General features: G+C 38.1%; 1 protein-coding gene across 2 annotated transcripts in view; it reads left to right on the top strand.

The window, feature by feature from the left end:
• Positions 1 to 19,544, top strand: part of PATJ (PATJ crumbs cell polarity complex component) — a 367,631-nt gene that overhangs the window by 68,055 nt on the left and 280,032 nt on the right. For both annotated transcript variants that reach the window (XM_047870413.1, XM_047870411.1), the window contains exons 15-17: positions 2,670 to 2,804; positions 9,560 to 9,721; positions 13,487 to 13,618. In XM_047870413.1, coding sequence (XP_047726369.1) covers positions 2,670 to 2,804; positions 9,560 to 9,721; positions 13,487 to 13,618 — 429 coding nt within the window. The remainder of the gene's footprint in view (positions 1 to 2,669; positions 2,805 to 9,559; positions 9,722 to 13,486; positions 13,619 to 19,544) is intronic.

The raw sequence follows: 19,544 nt of genomic DNA, 5'->3' as shown, positions 1-19,544 counted from the left end.
ATTGTAGATTGTGGTATGCTGGTAAATGTCTAGCTCTCAAAACAAAAATCAAAAACCAGCCCAAATTTGTAGCATTTACCAGTATCCGTGGTGTTAATAATCCCACCATGGCAGATTTCAAGCTACCAAAATGACATCATGGACTGCTGAGCTCCGAAACAATTCACAATAGCACTTCAGTGTTTCCAATTTCTCTGTGGGAACAGGACTGTTTACCTCACCCAGCTTTATTTTGCAGCTCAACATATCCACCATTTCATCTGTCTCTTTCAGTTGCTCACTCCTTCAGGATTTTCTAAGTTTTTTTTTAACTTATTTTTTAATTTACATCCAAGTTAGTTAGCATGTAGTGCAATAATGATTTCCGGAGTAGAATCCAGTGATTCACCCCCTACATATAACACCCAGTGCTATCCCACAAGTGACTTCCTTAATGCCTCTTGCCTATTTAATCCATCCCCCCACCCACAACCCCTCCAGCAACCCTCAGTTTATTCTCTGTATTTAAGAGTCTCTTATGTTTTGTCCCCCTTCCTGTTTTTATATTATTTTTGCTTCTCTTCCCTTATGTTCCTCTGTTCTAAGTTTTTAGACAGAGAGTATTTCCACTGTACATGTATAACAGAAGTCCCTTAAAGGAGGTAAAGTGTGGTAAAAATAATCAGGAAGTGATGGATTTTGAATACTTATTGCATTTGTCTTTAATATTATTTAATTGTAGTTGTATAGAATTTTCAATAGCTAGCTTACAAAATTCCTGAAAATTGAACAGTCTGTTCTTACAAGTAATCTTCGCATCGTAGAGACCACCTGTGGGTGGATCCGCTGACCACTCTCTGCGCTAGTGTTTGCCTTATAAGCAAAGGGAGATGATTGGCGGTTTCTTACTACAGACAGATTCGAGAGTTTTTATTAACTTTTTACTACTGAAAATTAAAAAAAAAACGCTGAAAAACCCACACATGCGTACACACACATACACTAATAATAAGGAAACTATGTCTCCTTCCTTCTTCAAGGATGTGCATGACTTGGTGCAATGACTAGACAGGAGGATGAGGTGGCAGCAGTGAGAAATAAGTCACAGAATGGGAACAAGAGTAAAAACAATGTTAACCCTTCATTTAAAGTGCTGGAACATCTTTTTTTTTTTTTTTAAATATTACAAGTAAAAATTTATTGACCCTGAGAAAGTACTTCTATTTTGATGTTGCTTCTCACTTATCACAGGAATTACTTCCCAAAAAGAGTGCTGGAACATCTTCATGCCAGAGATGGTGGTAGATCCTGAAGTGCTTTGTGGTCAAGAGCACTTAACTTTCAGAAAATTAGCCCAGGGCCGGAAGTCCCTCTTGCCTGTTTTAAGTCCTTGAGGTCTTAGTCCTTAACACTGTTTGCCAGTTCACATTTGTCTGTGTGTATATGGTGGGAAGGAAATGAGCCCCAGATGGTGTCTGAAGAAAGGCCTGTAGATCTCTGGGGACTCAGAGCAGATGTCTACAGGGAGGTGACAAACTCAGAGATCAGGGATTACAGAGAATAGGATATATGAAGGAAGGAGCCATGTTATGGATGCATTGCCACATTCTGTAGGGTTTTCTCCTTAAATGTACAGATAGAGGTGGGCTGGTACTTTTAGAGAATTAGACTATTGATATAAGAAATATAAACCATAATTAGTACCATGTAACCACATTTGAGTTTGTAGCCGCAATGAGAAATCATTAGCTCCATCTTTGAAAGTCAAGGGAGTGGATTTGTTAGTGCCTTTTTGACCTTTACAGCCAACAACACTGAGTGTCATCTCTTTACTTAGACATTGGCTAGAATTTCTTAACCTTTGACTCATCTGAGCCCATATGAATTCTTTTAAGCCAACTGCATCAATCCTAGGATGGAATAATGATTACCTTCCTTATTACATAACTACTCTTCCCTAACTGGAACTTGTTCTCACTTAAGTTGGTGAAATGGGAAAGAAGTTCTTTTTTTTTTTTCTTTTATTTTTTTGCTTTTGTTTGTGGAAAAGGAGTTCTTGAGTGAAGTGCCATTTTTCACAGATTAATTCAAAAACACATGAGCCCATGTTTAGTACCCGGTACTATTGTAGGGCCTGAGGTTATAGAGAGAACATACAGACTTTGCACTTAACCAGGGGGGAGCAATCAAGAAAATAGAAATTATAAACAGCATAGGTTGTGAGCTGTGAGAGAGATGTGTACAAGGTGGTCTTAGACCCCACACAGAGGCACATTAACTTTGATATTAGGAAGAGCTTCCTAGAAGTGACACTTACACTGGAAGTGTGAGTGGAAATTAGGTAATAAAGAGGAACTAGAATGTTCTGGGAGATGGGAAGCCCTGCAGAAATGTGAAACACTGAATATATACTGGAAACTATAGCAGGTTTGGAATGCCTGTTGCTTCGAATTGAAGGCAGGACTTTGTCTCTCCATTTCTAGGGAATCTGAAAGGAAAAGAATAAGAACAAGCAAACAAATGTTGCATATGTTATTGGTGATTAGTTTTCCCATTATTGTCCTCTACTGGGATCTTCGTGATCTGATTTAAGAGGTGGGGCTTTCATGCCAAAATAACACTTGACAGAGGGATTAACAGTTGGATATGCCCTTGTCATGTTTGATGTTACTGCTTGTGTTTTGCTACAGTTGCTGCCCATTCACACTCTGAGACTTGGCATGGAAGTGGATTCCTTTGATGGGCACCACTATATATCTTCAATTGTTCCAGGTGGTCCTGTTGATACACTGAAACTTCTGCAGCCAGAGGATGAGCTTCTTGAGGTAAAATTTCTGAGAGATAAAAGACAGGACAGGAATTTCTAAGTTGTAGGAAGATGTATTTTTACCAGAAATTCACTGAGTTTACATTACTTCCAATGTAATGTGAGCTACTTAGGTTGAAAAATACTTGGGGACTATTGTTAACAATACTATGTTGTATACTTGAAAAATCACTATAAGAGTAGATCTTCATGTTCTCCCCACACATACACAAAATGGTAACTATGTGAGGTGATGGATAAGTTAACTAACTTTATTGTGGTAATCAATTTGCAATATAGGTGTATGTGAAATCATCACATTGTACGCTTTCAACTCACACAGTGTTATGTGTCAATTATATCTCAATAAAACTGGAAAAAAAAAATGAAATAAAATGAAGGCAAAGAAAAAACAGCCTGTGTAATGACAGTTCATTTTCCCTGTCATTTGGAAGTCCTGAGATATTGTTTTGAGTGCTTATTTAAGTCATTGAGAAAAAAGGCTAATGGTCTGTTTTAGTTTTATAGCATAATTTCTTTGTTTTAGCAAATTTTTTTTAAAGATTTGAATCCCTACACCTTGTTTGCAGTATATGGTCCCATTCATTTGCAAGTTTTATTGGTTATTTCTAATAAGAATTAAGCTAGCTGGATGACTTCAGGCTTATGTATTACTGAGTGGTATTTATATGGTCTCCTTGGGATTTGCTCACACAACATGGCAGCCTCAGTGGGCTCACTCAGGCTCCCCGGCCTGTCTTCATTTAGAGTAATTCTACAGCACTACTGCTTTGACAAGACTTTCTTGAGAGATTTTGTTAAATTGGACAGTTCTATAGGTAACACAAAAAAAACAAACAATATTGAATCCCCTAATTTTACAGACAAGAAAATAAGTCATTGATTATTTCCAACTTTATATCCTCATAGCATGATGACTTTAGTTCATGTCTTCTAACTCCCATTTCACTTTTTTCAAATACATCACACTACTTCCTAAGCTCCAAAAAAAAGTTAGTGGAGGGCAGGGGATGTGGGGAATGTCACACTTAGAGAAGGCTATATAAAAGAGGGTTCTCCCAAGAGTTAGAAACCACAGGAAGCCCTCAGTTGAGCTTAATGGAATCAACCTTGTAGCCTTAGCCAAGATTAGACTCCCATGGGCCTTGATTTTAGAGATTTCTTTCTAAAGTTTATGTTTATGCAAAGTGAAATGACAAGGGTAGCAAGTAAGTTTGTTGTTCAATGCAACTGCATTTTTTAGCAGTGTCTGGCCACCTGGAGAAGAATGTTGGGAACTCTGGACTGACTTTTGAGGTCAGAGGGAAAGCTGCTATGACTGGTTGTTGTATTCTGTCATAAGCAAGGGAGGGCAAGATGTTGGAGTCCTGTTTTAAGATGTAGTAAGTTACAGGGTACCTGGAGGGCTCGGTTGATTAAGCATCTGACTTCCTCTCAGGTCATGATCTTGCAGTTTGTGAGCCGGAGCCCTGTGTCAGGTTCTCTGCTATCAGTACAGAGGCCACTTCAGATCCTCTGTCCCTCTCTTTCTCTGCCCCTCCCCTATTTGTGTGCGCTCTCTTTCCTTATCCCTCTCTCTTTCTCAAAATAAATAAACTTAAAAAAAAAAAGATGTAGTAAGTTGCTTATTTTTAGAAGTGCTCAAGTAATCATACTGAGATGCTTACTGCAGATTAATGCCCTTAGGTTTTACTTACATGACTCAGGGTTTTTTGTTCTTTGCTTATTGTTTGGTTTTTGTTTTGGTACTGAGGTCATATCTTTCTCTTCTGATCATCAGGGCATGTAGTATAGCTTTATGGATACCACACATGATAATCTGGAGATTGGAGACCATTTCTTTTTAATTTTTTTTTTAATGTTTATTTATTTTTGAGAGCAAGAGAGTATAAGCCAGGGAAGGACAGAGGGACACAGAGAGGGAGATACAGCATCTGAAACAGGCTCCAGGCTCTGAGCTGTCAGCACAGAGCCTGATGCGGGGCTTAAACTCATGAACCATGAGATCGTGACCTGAGCCGAAGTCGGACACTTAACTGACTGAGCCACCCAGGGTCCCCTGCAGACCATTTCTATAATATGAAGTGAGTTTTGTTTTTGTTTTTGTGTTGTTTTTATTTATTTATTTTTAAAGTTTTTGTTTTATTTTTTTAATGTTTTATTTATTTATTTATTTAATTAATTTAATTTTTTTTTTTCAACGTTTATTTATTTTTGGGACAGAGAGAGACAGAGCATGAATGGGGGAGGGGCAGAGAGAGAGGGAGACACAGAATCTGAAACAGGCTCCAGGCTCTGAGCCATCAGCCCAGAGCCTGATGCGGGGCTCGAACTCACGGACCACAAAATCGTGACCTGGCTGAAGTCGGACGCTTAACCGATTGTGCCACCCAGGCGCCCCAAATGTTTTATTTATTTTTGAGAGCACGAGCAGGTGAGGGACAGAGAGAGAGGGAGCCCCAGAATCCAAACAGGTTCCAGGGTCTGAGCTGGCAGCACAGAACCCGATGCGGGGCTCAAACTCACAGACCGGGAGATCATGACCTGAGCCGAAGTCGGATGCTTAACTGGCTGCGCCACACAAGGCACCCCTATGTTTTTTTTTTTTTTAATTTATTTTGAGAGAGATCGTGCCTGAGTGGGGGAAGAGGCAGAGAGAGAGAGGATGAAAGAATTCCAAGCAGGCTCTGTCCTGTCAGTGCAGAGCCAGACATGGGGCTTGATCTCACAAATCATGAGATCATGACCTGAGCCAAAACCAAGAGTCGGCTCCTTAACCAAGTGAGCCACCCAGGTGCCCCTATAATATGTAGTTTTTAGGTATTATTGAGAAATGAGAGATTTTTGTTCGGAGAGAAGTGGAATTAGTAAAAATCAGTATGCTCTCTTTTTTTTGTGAGAAAGATACATACGTTGTACACCTGAAACTAATGTAATGTTGTATATCAACTACAACTTAAAAATTTGTAATTCCAGTGTAGTTAACATACAGTGTTTTGTCAATTACGATTAAAACAAATACAATAAATTACTTCTTCTCCAAGAAAAAAATGTATATACATAACAGAATTTGCCATTGTAACCATTTTTAGTGTATGACATTAAGTATGATTCACTATTAGTATATGGTAGGTGATAAAGAAATATTGGCAAGTATGGAGCAAGTGATTCTGGCCATCAGCTGAGTCCTCTGAGCTTTAGCCAAGATTAGAATCCCATGGGCCTTTCCTCTTATAACAGAATGTGGTATAGTAAGGTAGTATACTTTCTTAAGTATAGTTTTCTGGTGAAGAAACTGGAAATAGGGAATGAAAGATAGGTTTGAAGTCAGAAGAGCTGTTCTGGTTTTGAATTTGCCACAGCTTCACCATGTGTCCTTTGACATGTCAACTTTTTTGAGAATTGTTTTTTCATCAATAGATGCCTACCTCACCATGGTTTTTGTAAGGATGTAATGGAATATTAACTTTTTTTTTTTTTAACATACCGTGTTTTATTAGTTTCAGGTGCACAATATAGTGATTCAACAATTCATACATCACTCAGTGCTCAAGACAAGTGCACTCCTTAATCCCCTTCACCTATTTAACCCGTCCCCCCACCTCCCCTCTGGTAACCATCAGTTCTCTATATTTAAAAGTCTCTTTCTTGGGGCCCCTGGGTGGCTCAGTCGGTTGAGCATTCAACTTCAGCTCAGATCATGATTTCATGGTCCATGAGTTCGAGCCCTGCTTTGGATTCTGTGTCTGGAGCCTGCTTTGGATTCTGTGTCTCCCTCTCTGCCCCTCCCCTGCTTGTGCTCGCTCACTTGCTCTCTCTCAAAAATAAACATTAAAAAAAATTTTTTTAAAGAGTCTGTTTTCTTGATTTTTCTTTTTTTCCTCTTAGCTCTTTTGTTCCGTAAATTCCATGTGAGTGAAATCATATGGTACTTGTCTTTCTCTGACTGACTTATTTTGCCTAGCATTATACTCTCTAGCTCTAACCATGTCATTGCCTAAGATTTCATTCTTTTTTATGGCTGAATAATATTCCACTGTATGTATACCACATCTTTATTCATCAGTCTATGGACACTTGGGCTGCTTCTATAATTTGGCTATTGTAAATACTGCTGTAAACATGGGGGTAGATGTATCCCTTTGGATTAATGTTTTTGTATTCTTTGGGTAAATATCCAGTAGTGCCATTGTTGGATTCTAGTGTATTTCTATTTTTAACTTTTTGAGGAACCTTCGTACAGTTTTCCACAGTGGCTACGTTCATCCATGTAAACTTGAAAGCATAATCTCACGGTGAGATCTTGGCAGTATTATCACTGTGAAAAGGCATAAACAATCTTGATGGGATAAGATGAATGAGGATTGAATGAGGTAATGCAGTGGGACAATACTTGTACAGTATTATGTACTCTGAAAATGTGTATGTGTGTGTTTTCTAATCACAAAGTCTGAGTAATTGAGACTTGATGCCACTTAAGAGGGTCTCCACTTGGAGGGCCTTGAGAAATACTGTGAACTCTAAAATAAAAGTTGGCTTATTCTGAATAATCAAATATAGAAATTAAAAAAAAGCTGTCTAAAGTTAGCCAATAAACTCTTGAACTGTGTGTGTGTGTGTGTGTGTGTGTGTGTGTGTGTGTGTGTGTAATGTAGCATACTCCTTAGAGCTTAAAACCAGAAACACAAATGTGCTTTGGGGTTAGAACATTGTGCCAAGTCTCAGCCCAGAGCAGCTATTTACAGCAGCCATAAATCCTCTTAGATAGGAATTGGTAATGGGAAATGTGACCAATCCCTTTAGCAGTAGAGAGTAGTGAGGAGGACTACCAGGCACCTGCTGTAATAATTGGAGACAATTCAAATGAATAAATAATGAGCTAAATAAATATTTAAATGTACTCCAAGATAAAAACCTGAAAAGTGATTTTCTAATTTGTTGAAGTAATGTGAAACACAAACTAATACTTGCATATGGGTAGAATTCCTGCTTTGGTTATATCTGCTTGCTTTATTTCCAGTACAGGGTACTACCGATTTGGGTGATTTTAGAACTTCCTGTGTTTGTGGCACCAGTTGGCACTGTGGACATGATATGACCTGTGAAGGTTGACTGTCAGTTCTTCCAAGGAAAAACCTTTATTAGCTGTTGAACTTGCTGTCCCCTGGCTCCCTTTCATCAGTCATAAAGTCTTGGGAGACGGTATTTACTTTCCTACTAGGACTAGCTCCCTGAAGCACATATGGGTCTCTTTACTAGGTGGTGATTTCTCTGTAAATAATTAGGAGGCAGAGAGATGGCGTCCAGCCTGAATGCTAAGTACTTGTATGTTGCAGGCCTGAGAATAGTTCCCAGGGATGATTGACTTGGGGCTCAGGCAGCTGCTGATGAGATACTTCCAATGACTCACAGTGTCATATTGTCTGAGAATGACAGATTTTGTGCAAAGGTTTCTTCTCCCAGGAAGTCAGCCCCTCCAGTTATGTGGACATTAACACTGCACCTGTCAGAAATTAATGCCAGACCAGAGATAACTTTAAAACTAATAATATTGCGGAACCCTCCCAGGAAGGTAGGAGTCCAGTCCAGATGTGAAAAGATGATTTGATGCCTGGATGTATTCATGCCTCAGCTTTGAGGGAGTAGCAGACAGGTCAGCTTTTGGTGGCATTTAGTCAGAACTGGGAGAGCTCCTGGAGCTTAGGTCATATATATAAAAAGTTAGAATAGGTTTATCTTTCTAAATCATCTTTGGTGTAACATATTGTGACTATGCACTAAAATAGGAAATTTTTTGGTGGTAAGCACTAAGCATTAGTAAGGAGTAGTTGGTTATCTTTTTGTTCTTTTAAACATATGGGACACACAGGGGTGCCTGGGTGACTCAGTCGGTAAAATATCAGACTTCGTCTCAGGTCGTGATCTCATGGTCTGTGAGTTCGAGCCCTACATTGGGCTCTGTGTTAACAGCTCGGAGCCTGAAGCCTGCTTCAGATCCTGTGTTTCTCTGTCTCTGTCCCTCCCCCACTCGTGCTCTGTCTCTCTTTCCCTCTCTCAAAAATAAAGAAAAAAGAAAAAAAAGCAACTTAAACACATGGGACACACAAAAAGCAATTGGAAAACTGGCACACTTCCTGTACTTGATGGCTATGTCACAGCATGTAAGAATAGAATAGAGGCACGCTTATACGTATTTCTTTTTGATCGACAGGGTTTTTCTAGGATTTTCTAGTTTATGGCATGTGAAAAAAATTTTGACAGCTGAGTATCCTAGATTTTGTTACCTACACATTATAAGCTGAGCAGGTTTTAATTTTAGCCTTAAATTTAGTGTTAGTATCTGTTAGTGGTGTTTTTATGAAATGAAAAAGCACAAGGAGACCATCTTAGAAAGGTTATCAGTGATGTTTAATGTTTAAAGAGAGATGTGTAGATGATAGAATTCAACATTGGAGTCTAGAAAAGAGAAACCATGGAGGTGTGAAAAATTAGGCACATCACTTGTAATCTTCACACGTTATACTTTGTTCACTGAAATTCAGTCAAGGTTTAGCTTTAATTTTTATGCATTTAGTTTTGTACATTTATACATTAGTTTTTTATGTTTGGTTACTGCTAAAATAACATGAATACATTTAAACCCTTTGTTCATAGGAAAAATAAAATAATACTGTTTTGATTCTGATGTAAGCATGGGACTTTGGTTTTTTCATTGGGGCCTCCTCGGTTCTGACTTGTCCCTTGATTTTCTAGGTCAATGGTGTGCAGCTCTATGGGAAATCTCGCCGAGAAGCAGTCTCCTTTCTCAAAGAAGTGCCACCTCCCTTTACCTTGGTTTGCTGTCGACGACTCTTTGATGATGAAGCCTCTGTAGATGAACCAAGGACCACTGAAGCCTCTCTTCCCAAGATAGAGGTACAAACTGAATATGGTTCCCATATGCGGTTCCCATAGGAATGCCTGTTCATCCAGGATGCCCTGGAGAGAGTATTTGGATAGGAAGGGAGGGGAGACACTTCTTCCCTCTTTTATATGACTAAAGTAGCACTTACAGGCAACAATGCATAGCTTTTCAAACTGTTACTTTTCATTTGACATCATAAAACTTTTTTTTCTTCCTTTTTAAATTTTTTTTAACTTGAAATGGTGGAGATATTAACATGCATGCACTTTGATTTTAGAGAACTTTTTTTTTTTTTTTTAAGTAATTTCCTGGGCTCATTACTTCTGGATCCCAGTTCAACTCAGTTCATCTTAAGTTTAAGATGGTGATGAGTGTTAAATATCTAATGGACTTCCCTTTTTCAGAGCCTTAAAAATATGAAGATCTATGACCGGTTTTGAAGTGAGTAAAAATTGCTATAAAAGCCTTCAGAAGGTCAGAGAAGAATATAACATTTTCTGTGCTTTTGGTACTCTTTTTTGTTTTGTTTTGTTTTTTAATTTTTTTTTTATTTTAAAGAACATTGTGATTATGAAAACAGTTTTAAGCACATGCTTTGCCATTTTATGCCATTTGTAACCTCATCTTTCATGCCACTTTCCCTACCCCTCCCCCCTTTCCAGACTCTTACAAATTATAATTCTATTAACACCAGTTTACATACACAGAGCCTTTCTTTTACCTGCCTGTGGTCTGAATTTCTACATATATGGACTCTAATTGTGCCTCTACCGCTTAATGATTGTGAATCTTGGAGTAGATAACTTCCTTTGAATATTCATCTTCTTTTGAAAATTGGGGATGCTTATAGTACTTACCACCCTCATCAGTTTGTGTGAGAAGGAAATGAAATACTATGTGCACAGTTCTTAGTGCAATGCCTTCCACGTGGAAAGTGCTCAGGAAAAGTTAACGATAGCTCTTGACTCTTCCAGTCCACCCATCTTTGTTTGCTAATTTCCTAAAGTATGTAAGAGGCTAGCACTGTCGTAGGTCACAAAGTCTTTCATGTGACGTGACAACTCCGCTCCCGTGGGCAGAGCCATATCTTAAAATTAATTTGTGTCTCGGGGCGCCTTGGTGGCTCAGTCGGTTAAGCGTCCAACTTCAGCTCAGGTCACGATCTCACTGTCTGTGAGTTCGAGCCCTGTGTCGGGCTCTGTGTTGACAGCTCAGAGCCTGGAGCCTGTTTCGGATTCTGTGTCTCCCTCTCTCTCTGACCCTTCCCCATTCATGCTCTGTCTCTCTCTGTCTCAAAAATAAATAAACGACGGGGCGCCTGGGTGACGCAGTCGGTTAAGCGTCTGACTTCAGCCAGGTCACGATCTCGCGGTCCGTGAGTTCGAGCCCCGCGTCAGGCTCTGGGCTGATGGCTCGGAGCCTGGAGCCTGTTTCCGATTCTGTGTCTCCCTCTCTCTGCCCCTCCCCGTTCATGCTCTGTCTCTCTCTGTCCCAAAAATAAATAAACGTTAAAAAAAAAAAAATTAAAATAAATAAATAAATAAATAAACGTTAAAAAAAGTTAAAAAAAATTAATTTGTGTCTCATAGTGTTTTTATTCTGTACTGGGTGTACAAGAATTGCCCCGCCCATTATTGATTATTGATTGAGAATCTTTTTTTTTAATGTTTATCTTTGGTAAAATCTATTTCAAAGAAGAGACTCGAATCACTTTTGTGATTCTTACTATCGTACTAAAATTCAGTGTGGATGAGGGCTTACCTCTAAAGGTTGATAAAAATGCCTTTAATCAAATCTTACAGGGTGTGTAAATCACCAACCCAGCTTGCTGACTCTGTGCTCCCATCTGTCATCCTTTACCACAATGGGTAAACAACAGCTTTGAATTATTCTAAATGTCAACCTTGCTGCCCATTAGTTGATTGCTTTCTATTCTGTAAATACAGAGTTAGGCAGAATTGATTCTATCAGAGTGATATATCTCAGGTTGGAGTATAATATCCTACATACCTTAGATGCCTTGAAATTTCTGTAAGCTTAGGTTTTATAAGTGTATGCGGTTTCTTAAAATCCTGGCTTTCTTTTCCATCTGTCTTTGTTTTTTTTTTTTATTTTTTTTTATTTTTTCCATTTATCCCTATATCATCTTAGGTTCTTAAACCTTATCTGGTTAGACAACTTAGCCAAAATTCTAATGCTCATTAATCATTGAGGATATTAAATGCACAGCAAAACATCAATCATATCGTATTAGGTATTGGAACTTTACTTTTTTGGAAGGTATAATGTTTTCTTTTTAAATATCATTTCCTCACATCAGACTGATATATACAGAGGTTACTGATTCAGTGAATCCCCCTAATTTCAAGTTTTGTAATTCAAGAACCCAGAAATTGTTCCCATGTTTCGATTCAATCCACCATGAATTGAGTATTGACTTTCCATGTCCTGTGGGGACAGTTTGAGATCTGGACCAACCCTAATTTTAAAAATGTTTTTGTACTTGCTCTGGTGCCTTGCTCTTCCACATTAGAGGGGCCCCCTCCCTTTGATTTCATTAAATGGATTTTCTTATGCAAGTCACTCAAAATTACATTCATAGGAACGATGCACTTTGATTTTATTTACTAAGAGCACCCAAAGTTTTAAGAAGTCTACTTTGAAAAATTAGTCCATAGCTTTATTTAGAAAGTTTCAAGGGAAATGCAAAGATGGATGATTTGTTAATGTATTGAACAAAGATTTATCAAGTGCCTAGTGCACGCCAGGCTGTATTGTGGGCTGAGCAGATAACCATCGGTAAATTCCATGGTAGCCCACACAGAATTTCCATTCTAGCCTGTCATTTTGTTAGTTTCTACAAAGAAAAAGAAGATAATTTTTGAGCTTCAGGTAGAAGTTCAGAGTATTTTGAGCAAGATAGATCATATAAAAAATAATACCATGCTATAAATAGTATTGAAAACTGAAAGCAGCTTCTCTCCTTCTGTGTAGTTGACTCATTGACCCACTATGATTTAGCTTCCTAGAATTCCCTATAGCAGTGACTCTTTTACCTGAAAGGAGGGAAGGAGTCTGGAATAGGGGGACTCAGGAGTGTGAAGTCAAGGAAAATTACCAAGGATCTCTGTATCGAATAGTTTTGCTGGCTTACATCCTCCAACCAAGACCAGATTTTCTTTATTTCAACTCAGTGATTTTTTTTTTTAATCTGGTATTTAGACCTTCACAATTTACAAGGACTTGGGGTTTTTTCCACTTTGTTTTTCTAGTGAAGTTTTTCTTAACTTCCAGGAGCCAACAGAAGTGGTTTCCCTTTTGTCTTACACTAGTCTCTCTCTTTGTTGGCATCTTTCTGTCTTTCATTGTAATTGTGAATTCAGGTATTGCTACTTAAATATCTTATAAACTTTGACTTTGTATGATATTTACATTTTTTCTTAAATTACATATTTTTCCTTTTATGCTTCTAATGGGATGACAGACCTCATTGAAGTATAAGAGGTCAGTGTTAATATTTTGAATGAAACAGTTACTTACATTTAAAAAAAATCCAACTGTATGAGCAGCCTGCATTTTTAAGTACTTGAATTTTCTTGAGGATCTTATCCTAGAGTGTGTGTACCCCAGCGCATGCCCCTTTGAAAAGATTATAAACTATGCATGCCAAAGAGAATTCCCAGTTTGAGAAGAGGCTATGAGATTCCTGATATGTTAATTCTTTTCAGAATTGAAAGGACGATGTTTTGAAGCATTTATCTTCTTCGGTGTTTCAGGCTGACCACAGTGTAGATGTCCATACTGAAGATGATGATGATGGGGAATTAGCATTATGGTCTCCTGAAGTCAAGATAGTTGAACTTGTAAAAGATCATAAAGGCTTGGGATTCAGCATTTTGGATTACCAGGTATAAAAATCTATATTGAGTTTCTGGAGGGATTTGTTTGTTTTAAAGGTATGCAAAAAAGTAATTATTTAAGGCACCCACTAGGGAAAACTGAATGATTTGATGTATAATGCTATCATCCAAAGACAGGTGTTAAAATTCCCATTGTTACCTTTGCAACTGGTAGCTTTCTTAGCGAATAAAATGATGGGTGATATAATAATTGAATAGTGAGGGAAGCAATAGTTTTATACCCATGGATGCTTTTAGAAACTGGAGCTTGAAGAATTTTTAAAAATTTTTTATTTTGAGAGAGAGAGAGAGAGAGAGAGAGAGAGAGAGAATGTGAGCAGGGGAGGTGCAGGGAAAGAGGGAGAGAGAGAATCCCAAGCAGGCTCCTCTCTGTCAGTGTGGAGCCCGATGACGGGCTCAGCCTCACGACCGCAAAACCACAACCCAAGCTGATATCAAAAGTCCAATGCTCAACCAACTGAGCCACCTAGGTGACCCTTCAAGAATTTTTTTATATGGAGGGATTGTTTTCCCCAGCTTAAAAAAAAATTTTTTTTAAATATTATTTATTTTTGAAAGAGAGAACAGGGGAGGAGCAGAGAGAGAAGGAGACACAGAATCTGAATCAGGTTCTAGGTTCTGGGCTGTCAGCATGCAGCCCGACACGAGGCTCGAACCCACAAACCATGAGATCGTGACCTGAGCCAAAGTTGGATGCTCAACTGACTGAGCCACCCAGCTGCCCCTTCCCCAGCTTTATTGAAATATGTTTCACATACCATAACATTCATGCATTTCAGGCATGCCATTTGGTTGTTTTTAGTATATTCAGAGTTGTGCAACCATCACCACAGTCTTAATTTTAGAACACCATCACCGCAGAAAGAAACCCCATCCACATGATAGTCATTCATTCCTAATTCTCTCTTCTCTCTCCCCTTCACATGAAGGTTTTTATTGTTTTGCTTTTCTGTTAACAGAAATGTTCTTGGTGAAATTATGTATTTGTATTTAATATAGGACACATGACATTTATTTATATGTACTCCAATTATAATTAGAGTCAAGTCACTAATGTATTTGGGAGGAGGTGTGTGTGAAAGATCCCAATAAGACATCTATCTATATGTTGTATCAGTTTACCAGTTTACAGTATTTTTAGACCTTCTGATTATCATGGGGAATTTAGAACTGTTGGCAAAAAAGCTCTTCACTTTTAAGATGCATATTTTAATACTTTAGTGCTGCCTAAACACATTGTGGTTTAATAAAGCAAAATGTACTCTATCAAAGCACATAAAATGCCAAGTGATATAAAAATCAATTTTTTTAATATAATAAGGCATTCGGGAACAGATTAAAAGAAAAATACTTTGAGCATTATGTAAGAACATTAAATTCCATATTTAGGCAGTATGATTTAAGATTACTGAAATAGATTGTTCATTTTTGCTTGCATATTTCTATGCCAGATAACCCTCTCTGTTATTAGAACTTTTCTTTGGAATATTACTGAATTATGATTTGCTGATTCTTTAAAATTTTTTTTTTTTCAACGTTTATTTATTTTTGGGACAGAGAGAGACAGAGCATGAACGGGGGAGGGGCAGAGAGAGAGGGAGACACAGAATCGGAAACAGGCTCCAGGCTCCGAGCCATCAGCCCAGAGCCTGACGCAGGGCTCGAACTCACGGACCGCGAGATCGTGACCTGGCTGAAGTCGGACGCTTAACTGACTGCACCACCCAGGCGCCCCATGCTGATTCTAAATAATGCATAATTGGGTAGATATTTTTATCAAGAAGTATCAATACTGTAAGATTCTAGAAGCTTATATATTGGTTAATATAAGGACATATAAAACAAATTTTAGGTACTACCTCAATTTTTCTTCCCCCGTATATCCTTATTACCTACCATATGGTAAATGATAAATATTTGCAGAATATTTTAAACTGAATAAAGAGAGCGCATGTGTGTGGGGGGGGGGGGGAGGGGCAGAAAGAGAGGGAGAGAGAGAATCCCTCTGACAGTGCAGAGCCCAATGCAAGGCTCAAACCCACAAACCGTGAGATTGTGACCTGAGCAGAAATCAAAAGTCTGACGCTCAACTGACAGAGCCACACAGGCACCTCTAGGTTAGCCAAAATTAACTGGAACTAAATGAACACATCCAATGAAATTTATTGTTTACCATTTTGATCATTAGGATTTAGTTTAGAAAACACCTTTCAGATGTAGTGTTAGATATTCAGGTACATTTCCATTATCATTGGAGCTATATGTATTTGCATTATTACAATAAGGTATTAAAATGGTCATGCTTACCCTCTTAAATGACATTATCTGCAAGCTTTATATTTTGAATATTGCCCATGTTAAAGCAGAGAAGTGTTTCAGAAATAAAAACCAAACCAAACTTCAGTAAAGGATAGAAAGAAAAGTTTGATAGTCCTTAAGAATTTAACCTCTAGTTAACAGAAGAATTCTTTTAGCAGTTCTGAGCTTTACACTTAAAAATAGTTCCAAATATGGAAAATTTCTTTCTTCACCATATTCCTGTAGGTATGACATGTAGCATACCTTGGTTTTTTGAAATTTTATTTTTATAAAATTCTAGGGGCACCTGGGTGACTCAATCAGTTAAGCATTGGACTCTTAATTTCGGCTCAGATGGTAGTCTCACAGTTGTCAGATTGAGCCCCATGTGGGCTCTGTGCTGGGCATGGAGGCTGCTGCTTAGAATTCTCTCCTCTCTCTTTCTGTCCCACCCTTGCTTATGCTTGCTCTAGTGTGCACACTCTATCTCTCTTTCTCTCAGAAAAAAAATGCTTACATATAAATGCCAATGAGGGGTACCTGCCTGGATGGCTCAGTCGGTTAAGTGTCTGACTCTTGATTTCAGCTCAGAGCATAATCTCACAGTTGATGAGTTCGAGCCCTGTATTGGGCTCTGCGCTCACTGTGTGGAACCTGCTTGGGATTCTCTCTCTCCCTCCCTGCCCACCCCCCACCCCGCTCTGCTGCTCTCCCACTTGTGTATTCTCTCTCTCTCTCTCTCTCTCCCTCTCTCTCTCTCTCTCTCTCTCTCTCAAAATAAACTTAAAAAATAAAATAAAATTCTAGGTTTTTTCCCCATCTTCCTCATAATCATCATTACATATACAGACATTTCTGCACAAATTATATAAAGTAATTTTGCTGCAAAAGAAGTGTTAGATACTCCTTTTACCTTTGTGCTTCTCAGAGAACTGATGGAAAAATATTTCATTTTTTAAAATGCTACTTTGATTCATATTAAAGTGCTCAGCTTATTTACTTCTGTAGCTAACCCTTGGGAGAAAAAACATTCAATCTTGAACTGAACTTTTTTCTTAAGTCCATTTACTTACAGCTGTATTTGGCACGTTTTCACCATTTGTCAGTGGTATGTAGAACTATTAAACACTATGACATTTAGATGACACATAAACACAATTTAAAATTTGGTTTGGGGCAAATTAATTAATTGGTTATATTGTCTCTTGTTGTAATTAGGTAATAAATTCTAAAGTTCAAACATTTTTTGCAAGGCCAGGTGAAGGTGTAGCAAAAGTCATGAAAGGCCATGTTCCTGGCTATTATTGTATTTAATATATCCTGTATGAATTTATTAGGTAGCTGAATAGGACCAATGCAAACCCACCCCCATCCCATTCCCCCTCTTAGTACGTTTAGAATAAGAATACCGTAGAAACATTTTGGCCACCAGAGGAAAGTTTTAGGACAGTGGGAGAGCTTCCCGGTGGTAAAGGACTGCATTAGCAGTATTGAAGAGATTGAAAATTTACTTTGCAATAGTAATTTCTCACCAGCTTTTCTCTAGAATAGTAAGAACTTTCTCAAGAACCTGACTAAATGATATACAGCATCTGTTGTACTGGTACTTATGCAATTTCTTCATCTATAAAATGGGGATAATGTCTAGCTCAAAGGATTGGTGTGGATTAAGTAAATTAATGTGTAAAGAAGTGGGAAATGTTAACATTACGATGGGTATATGAATATCGATAATCATCCAACTTAGAAAATAAACTACAGAAGTCTTGATATTGTCCTTTAATATATAGCTGTACTGCAATATATTTGTACCCTGTCAATTTTAAGGCATCTATTTAGGAAAATTAATAAGTACATGCCTTTGTTTAGTGAAGTCTAAATTTAATTGTAAAATTACATTCTAAAATGCAGCCAACTCTTGATAAACCATATGTGAATTTTCCAATTGTGGATTATTGGCCAGCAATTTGCTTTTTACATAAATTGAACTGAACCTTAGGAAAAGATGAGCGAGCAGATAAAGGATGCTGAATTGGCCATGGAACTATGGGGTGGCTTCCTGGATAGGTGAAAGTCTGGAAATGCAAAGTGGAAATACATTTTCATGAAAGGCATTTAAAACAGATTGGGACAAAGCAAAAGGAGATAGTGACAGGGAAGACATCGTAAATGTGATTCAGGTGGTAAGCCTCCTCATTAGATTTTAAGATAAAGTGATACTAGCTTTATTGGCTGGGATTTGAATGGAGGTAGAATGTTTATTAGTTTCAAATATTTCTAGGCACTACTCCATGTAGTGGCTAGTTAAAATCCTGTCCTATATGTGTACCATGTTAGAAGGGTCATTTGTCACTATAATATCATATCGTGTAAGATAGTGCCATGGAAAACAGTGATGTGCCTAATTTATCAAGAACATGAATATAATGGCTTAACTGTGTACTCTGTTTCTAAGCAACATAAAACTTCAGAAATTTTTTATAATTCTTTATGGTATAATTTCTTGCCAGTTTCTAGATGTGGTTTACATATTGCGCTCGAGTTATCTTTGTCTCAATCGCGTAATGTCTTTATTCCTTGGAATAGTACTAATACTCATACTAATCCTAATATTAATACAACTAAAACTAATACAAATCCAGTAATAATCGCTAACGTTTACTGAGTGTTTACTGTTTGCTGGGCATTGTTCTGATTGTTTTACGTACGTATTCCTTGCAAGAACCCTATGGACTAGGTGCTATTATTATTTATTTTTTTAATGTTTTATTTGTTTTTGAGAGAGAGAAAGAGACAGAGCATGAGTAGCGGAGGTGAAGAGAGAGGGAGACACAGAATCTGAAGCAGGCTCCAGGGTTTGAGCTGTCAGCACAGAGCCCGATGCTGGACTCAAACCCACGAACCATGAGATCATGACCTGAACTGAAGTCAGACGCCTAACCAGCTGAGCCATCCAGATGTCCCATGACTTTTTTTTTTTAATGTTTATTTATTTTTGAGAGAGAGAGAGAGCATGAGCAAGGGAGGGGCAGAGAGGGAAGGAGACACAGAATCTGAAGCAGGCTCCAGGCTCTGAGCTGTCAGTACAGAGCCTGATGAGGGGCTCCAACTCATGAACCATGAGATCATGACCTGAGCCGAAGTTGGACACTCAACTGACTGAGCCACCAAGATGCCCCGAGAGTAGGTGCTATTATCCTCATTTTTGAAGTGAGGAACCTGAGGCACAGAGAGGTTACATAACTAGTCCAAGTTCACACAGCTAGTATGTGGCAGAACTAGAATTTGAACTCAAGCAGTTGGCTCCCAGAATCTATGCTTTTAGCTACTGTATTATGCTGCTCCTTTCATGATGCATGCATTTTCTTACAGGAGATCTTTGTACTAAATTTATTACAGCAGATCTTCCTGTTTTTCCAGCTTGCAAAAAAATTTCATATCTTAAAGACAAGTTGCGAGATAGTATTCTCATTTTTAATGCTTATCTGGAAGTTTAGTAAGTATTAAAAATTAATATAGTGTCCTCATACACATTTTCTAAGAGCTCGTGTTTATTGTTTCCAATGAAAATAATTACAAATTTAAGTATCCTAAATTAGTGCTACTAATTTGTTGT

This window comes from Prionailurus viverrinus, chromosome C1, assembly GCF_022837055.1.
Source record: "Prionailurus viverrinus isolate Anna chromosome C1, UM_Priviv_1.0, whole genome shotgun sequence".
Taxonomy (NCBI): Eukaryota; Metazoa; Chordata; class Mammalia; order Carnivora; family Felidae; genus Prionailurus; species Prionailurus viverrinus.
Note: the sequence above shows the minus strand (reverse complement) of the source record. Positions and strands in the feature narration are given on the sequence as shown.